Source organism: Chelonoidis abingdonii, chromosome 1 (assembly GCF_003597395.2).
Source record: "Chelonoidis abingdonii isolate Lonesome George chromosome 1, CheloAbing_2.0, whole genome shotgun sequence".
Lineage (NCBI taxonomy): Eukaryota > Metazoa > Chordata > Testudines > Testudinidae > Chelonoidis > Chelonoidis abingdonii.
Window position 1 is genome coordinate 8,505,626 of NC_133769.1, and position 7,325 is coordinate 8,512,950.

The 7,325-nt window shown below is 48.4% G+C and overlaps 1 protein-coding gene across 1 annotated transcript; it reads right to left on the minus strand.

The window, feature by feature from the left end:
- Positions 1–4,942: 4,942 nt before the first annotated feature.
- LOC116838336 (olfactory receptor 5V1-like) lies at positions 4,943–6,084 on the minus strand. The gene has a single exon (XM_032803429.2). The coding sequence runs from the start codon at positions 5,965–5,967 to the stop codon at positions 5,011–5,013; it is 957 nt and encodes a 318-aa protein (XP_032659320.1). The 5' UTR covers positions 5,968–6,084; the 3' UTR covers positions 4,943–5,010.
- Between the last annotated feature and the right edge of the window lie 1,241 nt (positions 6,085–7,325).

The following is a 7,325-nucleotide window of genomic DNA, read 5'->3' on the forward strand; positions in this document are numbered from 1 at the left end:
CACTGCAGCGTGTCCCGGTCATGGCCTCTTTCTGTCATGCATTGTGAAATCTGTCCATAGGTATCATAATTCTTACGGCTGGAGTGCAGCTGGGACTGAACAGCCTCCTCTCTCCAAATTCTTATGAGGTCCAGCAGCTCGGCACTGCCCCAAGTCGGGGATCACCTGGTGCATGGAGCAGGTGTGGTCACCTGAAAAGATACACTGAGACCACTGCACGCATCACTGAGCAAATAGGAAGGAGACTTTCAAAATTCCCAAGGAATTTAAGGGATGGGGATTGTTACCTGGGATTCTTTCAACACAAACCTCTTCGTTATTTTACTCTGTGTGAGGAGGTGTCAGAAAATAAATTGGGGAGACACGGCTGGCACAAACAGGACAACACGAGTGCTTTCACTTAAAGCTAAACTTTACCTAGTCTCAAGCACTTACACACGTCCGCAACAAGTTAGTAAAACACCCCCAACCCTTGATAATTACCAAAGCTGAGTGTCGCTCTCGAGTGACACAGCAGCAGGCTTCCGGAGGCCAAATCTTCCGTCTGCTGATTGGGACTGCAAGATGTATCCAGAGGGAGAGTCCAAAAGAATCCCCAAACGAGTCTAAATATCTCAAGCTTTTTCCCCTTATTTATACATTAGTAATAGAATGACATATCCTTGAAAGAAACCGTGTCAAGTAAGCAGTTTCAAGCAAGAGGTTCCTTCTGACTATTGATTAACCAGATGTGGGTTTTCCAGAGTCTGCAGCTCTGAGACCCCAATAAACATTCCTGCTCTTTTTAAAAATGCCTGTATCAACAACTTCAAGAGGAGTCTTATCAGGAAGGACGTGGGGTCAAGCTGCCTTTTCCGTGGCACCCAACCCTCCCACTCTCCTGCCTTGGTCAAGCTGAGTTTGCTGAATGATCAATTTACAGTTTGCTGACTAGGTTGCTTTTTAACAATAAGCCATAGTGGTTTTAGGCACTTTACTAGTTTGCCAAAGTCTCCCCGTACAGGGATGATGGTTGGTCACCTGAAGGCAGGGCAGCAGAGTTCAAACCAATGACCAGAGAGGCAAAAACAGGCATTGTGGAACCTCCTGGAGGCCAGTCACACCGATGTAATCGACCAAGGTGTCTACACTGGCACCAGGGCACTGTAGGCCCAGTGCAGAAAGCTGTACGCCTCATTGGGGTGGTTTTACAGCACTGTAGCTGCACTGTTTCTGCATACTAAGTGGCTTGACAATGTGTACACCTCAGGAGTTACACCGCAGAAGGCTGCTTTACTGCGCAGAAACTTGCCAGTGTAGACAAGGCCTTAGTTAGGGCTTGTCTACACTAGCACTTTACAGCGCTGCAACTTAGTTTATATTCATTCCTTATTCTGTTTTTCTGTAGCTTCCTTATCTTTGTTTTGGATACCACATTCCAGGTGTCAATGAGCCTTGGAGCCCCTCTTAACTATACCAGGACATACTATTCTTCTCTTGTTTCTGACAGGTTTTGTATCCTGTGCCAAGGACAGATATCAGCTGTGCAAAGTGTCATGGGCTACACCTTAGTGTGAATGATCAGCATTCTGGGAAAAGCATATTCCTTGTAATACAACTTGGCATAATTACCCAATATTCATCTAGGATATAAAATATACAATATTAATTTTATGCTTCTAATGCCTGTTAGTGTGGTGTGCCACACACATCACCAGTATAGATTTACTAACATGAGGGTGCCCCCCATTGCTGGCATTCTGTGTGCTCCTCATTCTCCCTTCTCCCCACTCTATAGTTCCCCAATTTCCACCCCCACCAGGGGTTCTGTGTGCCCCATTCCTCCTCTTCGTCTGCCCCCGCCCCCCGCAACCCTGCCATGGCAAGGACTGCATGCATGACCCCATTTCCCTCCACCTACCATTCTTATTCTGCCTGGGAGTTGTCACTGAGGGTGTCAGTCCGTTAAGCTCTGTTGAGAGGATAGGCAGAGATGAGATCGTCATGTTGCTGTTCTGCATGTCATTAATGGGTTCCAGCAACCAGGTGTTTGATCTACAGACAATTTCAGAAGTGCTTGAAAAGCTGGCAAGGCTCCAAGTTCCCCCATTTTCCCCTTTCAGTTTTCCAGTTTCCCCCCAGCACAATAGGGTTCTTTCCCTTGACGCCTAGCGTATTTCCTGACATGGCTTGATTGAGTGGATGCAGCATTCAAAGACTATTCTGTTACAGACAGACAGAAACGGCATTGAGTGTAAGGCCTTCACAAGCTCACTCAAGTGCTGGTTTTCTCACGGAACAGCACCGCTGTATAGTTGGTGTAGGGAGGAGTCGCTTTGGGTGGAGGCATTAAGAAAAAGAAAGTAGGACCCAGCTGAAGTGAGGAGAGAGAAGAAACTCCAAATACTGGTGATACTAATCATCTGGGTGAGAAGGAAGGAGGTTTAAGCCACACCTCAGGGAGGGGCTATTTAGGCAAAACCTCAACATAGATTCTACTCCTGCTCCATCTTGCAGTGATGTTATCAGGCTTGATTGTCATGGAAACTAACATGGGGCGAGAAATTCTTGTGTAGGTATCTTAGAATCATCCATCGTAGTAAGGAAATTCACATGTATTAGCTGGAGTGTTGTAAACAAGAAAGGAGAAGTAATTCTTCCACTCTACTCTGTTCTGATCAAGCCTCAGCTGGAGTGTTGTATCCAGCTCTGTGTGCCACATTTCAGGAAAGATGTGGGCAAACTGGAGAAAGTCCAGAGGAGAGCAACAAAAATGATTAAAGGTCTATAAATGTGACCTACAATGAAAGATTTAAAAAATTGGGTTTGTTTAGTCTGGAGAAGAGAAGACTGAGGTGGGACATGTGATCTTCAAGTACATAAAAGGCTGCTGCAAGGAGGAGGATGATACATTGTTCTCCTTAATCACTGAAGACAGGACAAGAAGTAATGGGCTTACGTTATGGTAAAGAAGATTTAGGTTAAACCTTGGGAAAAACTTCCTGTCAGGGCAGCTAAGCACTGGAGCAAATTGCCCAGGGAGGTGGTGGAATCTCCATCCCTGGTGGTTTCTAAGAACAGATTAGACAAACACCTGACGGGGATGGTCTATAATACTTAGTCCTGCATCAATGCAGGGGACTGGGCTAGGTGACCTATTGAGTCCCTTCCAGTCCTACATTTCTATGATCCTACATAATTTTGTGCTGCCTGATGGCGTCGCCGAGTGCTGGGGTACACCCAGCCTTCTCAGATACTCAGCACCTGGTGTACCTGCAGTTGTCTGTCTAGATGGTATTCCTCCCATTGCTATAATGGATTTAGCAAGGCGGTCAGTATCTGTCCAATGTATGCCTCACGTGCCCCTCAGAAGTAGGTGAGTATTATCCCTGTCTTACTGTTGGGGGACTGAGGCGCTGAGAGAAAGTGACTTGGTCTATGCCACGTAGCGAGTCTGTGGCAGAGGTGGGAATTGCATACCAGGGCTTGAGCCCACAGCACAAGACCAGCCTGCCTCTTGGGAGGCCTTATAGACTGGAGCGCCTGGTGGATCCTAGTGAGCACTCGCACACATGGCTGAAATTAAAAGATCCTTTAGTGGGGCTGGAAGAGAGGCATGGCTGCGAATACCTTTAGTCAGTTTCAATCAAGAATGAACACGGCCATTCCTAGCTGAGCCCTAGGACAGCTCAGTTGAGGGTAACAGGGCTAACCAGACCCCCAGGCTTCTCAGGACGCATATCTAGATGCCCCTTCTAGTCTTTCGTCTGCTGGACGCAATTAGGCATTGACCTGTAGGGCCTACTGGCCAGGGCTCTAGCCTCTAGTCTGTCTTGTGAGCAGCTCCTCCACTTTCTTCTCCTCTCATCCAGCTGTATGTAAGAATTTCCAGGCTCGGTCAGTGAGACTGGCTTTAGCTTTTAACATGGACGCTCTCTGATGCTTTTCTTGTCATTGTACTTTTATCGGTTTCTTTTGATCCAGGTAGTCATTTGACTTAACATGGGGTCAGAGGTGGGCTCACAACCAGGCCTTTGCCATTACTTGGAACTTAGCCAAACTTTCCCCATCCTGGTTCCCAGGAGAATGGATGAGTCCTTCCACTGCACTTCATCTGAACAAATCTTATCCATTCAGAAGAGCAGCTCCTGCCCAACCAGCCTGGCAAAGGAATGGAGCCCTGGGTTACAGCTCTGGCCATTAGGAAGGGATCTAATGGTAGGCAGCATGTCTGTTGCTTTTTGAGCACTTAGGAAGTGGGCATTATGAATGTAGGCCAGCTGTGTGAGCCCCACACATCTCTGGTGTCTGCCGCAGGCCAGCTGTGTGAGCCCCACACATCTCTGGTGTCTGCCACAGGCCAGCTGTGTGAGCCCCACACATATCTCTGGTGTCTGCTGGGGCCAGCTGTGTGAGCCCCAGACATCTCTGGTGTCTGCCGCAGGCCAGCTGTGTGAGCCCCAGACATCTCTGGTGTCTGCCGCAGGCCAGCTGTGTGAGCCCCACACATCTCTGGTGTCTGCTGGGGCCCTGGAGAGCAGCAGGGAGCCTCCAAGAACAGAAGGATCCCAAAGGGAGACAACTTCAGCAAAACTGGTAAATTCTGCCAATGCGGCTGTGCAAAATTCTGCATAGCTCCTTGGTTGGAGAGAAGAGTGAAGGCTAGACTCAGCTGGTGAAGCTGAATTTCAGTGGAGACTGGCTCCATGAGTTGGTGCTGTGTAACCCACAAACCCAGGCCTCAGCAAACAGCAGAAAGGAGAGTCAAACAGCAGAGAAGATGATTATTTATTATTGCAGCAGTGTGTATGGGCCCCACCAGGGACTGAAGCCCACTGTCCCAGGCAGATTACAGAGACATAGATCCTGCACCCCCAGACTGCATCATCAAGGAGCAGCTAACTTATTCTAAAGAAAAGAGGTTTTCTTTAACATAAATATAAAATAAAACATTTCTCTTGGAAGTGTGAGAAGCCATTATAGTCAGAGCAGAGCAGGAGTCACCCCCCACCTCTCACCTCAGCCTGGACCTCACTGCCTGACTGGGGAAGCATATTCCCCCTTCTGGCTCCCCAGAGCCTTCCTCAGGGCCCCCTTCACTTCCTGGTTGCGGAGGCTGTAGATGAGGGGGTTCAGCATGGGGGTGACAATGCAGTACAGTGTGGAGACCAGGGTGTCCACCCCCACAGAGTAGCCTGCGCTAGGGCGATTGTAGTTGAGGTTGGCCATCCCGAAGTATATGGTGACCACGATCAAGTGTGAGGCGCAGGTGGAGAAGGCCTTGTGCCTTCCTGTGTTGGAGCGGATCCTGAGGATGGCTGCCAGGATGTAGAGGTAGGAGATGATGATGAGCAGAAACGGGCTCAGGCCCATGAAGATACTAGCCAGATGGAGTGTGACCTCATTGACATAGGTGTCACTGCAGGCGATCTTCATCAGGGGAGGGACATCACAGAAGATGTGGTGAAGCTGGTTGGCACCACAGAAGGATAAGCTGGAGGCCATGAAGGTGTGTATGGCAGAGTCCAGGAGACCCCAGAGCCAGGACCCCATAGCGAGTGGGACGCACACCCTCCGACTCATGATGTCAGTGTAGCGCAGGGGGTTGCAGATGGCTGCATACCGGTCATAGGCCATGACGGCAAGGAGTGCACACTCGGCTCCCGCGCATGACATAAGGAAGAACATCTGGGCCATGCACTCGCTGTAGGAGATGGTCTCCTGCTCACGCAGGAAGTTCACCAGGATCTTGGGGACTGTGACTGAAGAGAAGCAAATATCCAAGCAGGATAAGTGGCTGAGTAAAAAGTACATGGGGTTGTGAAGATGGGAATCCAGCTGGATGAGGGTGAATATCATGGAATTCCCCACCAGGGTGACGAGGTAGATCACCAGGAACACCAGGAAGAGGAAGGCCTGGGCATGGAGAAGGCTGGAGAAGCCCAGGAAGATGAACTCTGTCACCTGTGTCTGATTCTCCTGTTCCATGGAGCTGGTAGAGTTTGTCTGTGAGGGGAGGGACAGAGAGAGAGAAGAGACAGAGTGAGAGTCAGGAATTCAGAGCTAAACTACCTCCTTCCAGCAATGAGGCTATGATTTCACATGCAGAAAAGATGGAAACTTAGAGTTCAAAATGCTACCTGTTGTCCCTTGTGTGTGTGTAAGTCTGACTAGGAGAGGATCATGTTGTGAAAGGTATGGCAGTTTCCTGCAGCCTCACTGGGAGATCTTACTGTATTAAGTATATGTATCATTGCAGGCCAGACATCTGTAATTCCATGAGAGAAGGTGACTGCAGCCCTCCCAGAACAAAGAACAGTGGGTGGGGGGGAAGCGATTAGGCCAATTCACTCAGGTTGTATCGCCTCCTGGAGATGCTCACATATATTGGTTCAATTTGGATTCTCCATAGACCAAAAAGAGAAAGGACTTTTGGATAAATAGTCAGTTAAAATTCAGGCTCAGTACGATCTTCCTGATCAGCTAATGGAGAGAACATTCTCACCAAGGGGAGGTCCAAACTTTTCTGGGAAGGGTTGGAAGAATTTTGGCCTACAAAGGCCATGTCACACTCATGGATGACTTCTGGTAAGCTTATTAGCATGCATATTGGAACTTTTATTGTTTGTGTTTTCTCTAATGCTTTCACATTAACAATAAATGTGCTTGCTCATAAAGGACTGTGTGATAATTTTTTTAACACTGGGTAATTACCCTGTTCATAGTTTTTGGAGAGAAAGCAAAATAAATGCTGGCCTACTTAGGTAGACTTGCTGGGGAATTCACAGTACAGGCAGGGAACTGTGCAGCCTTGGAAAACCCTGGTCAGGTGAGAGAGAGAATCATATTCTATGACCTCAAGAGGTCATAATCCAACCCCCCGTGCTCAAAGCAGGACCAACCCCAACTAAATCATCCCAGCCAGGGCTTTGTCAAGCTGGGCCTTAAAAACCTCTAAGGAAGGAGATTCCACCACCTCCCTAGGGAACCCATTCCAGTGCTTCACCACCCTCCTAGTGAAATAGTGTTTCCTAATATCCAACCTAGACCCTCCACCACTCAAACTTGAGACCATTGCTCCTTTGTTCATCATACTGCCCACCGACTGAGACAGCCGTTAGCTCCATCCTCTTTTGGAACCCTTCTTCAGGTAGTTGAAGGCTGCTATCAATTCCTTTCTTTACTCTTTCTCTTCTGCAGACTAAACAGCCCCAGTTCCCTCAGCCTCTCCTCATAAGTCATGTGCCAGCCCCCTAATCATTTTTGTTGCCTACTGCTGATTCTCAATTTGTCCACATCCTTTCTGTAGTGTGGGCCCAAACTGGACACAATATTCCAGGTGGGCC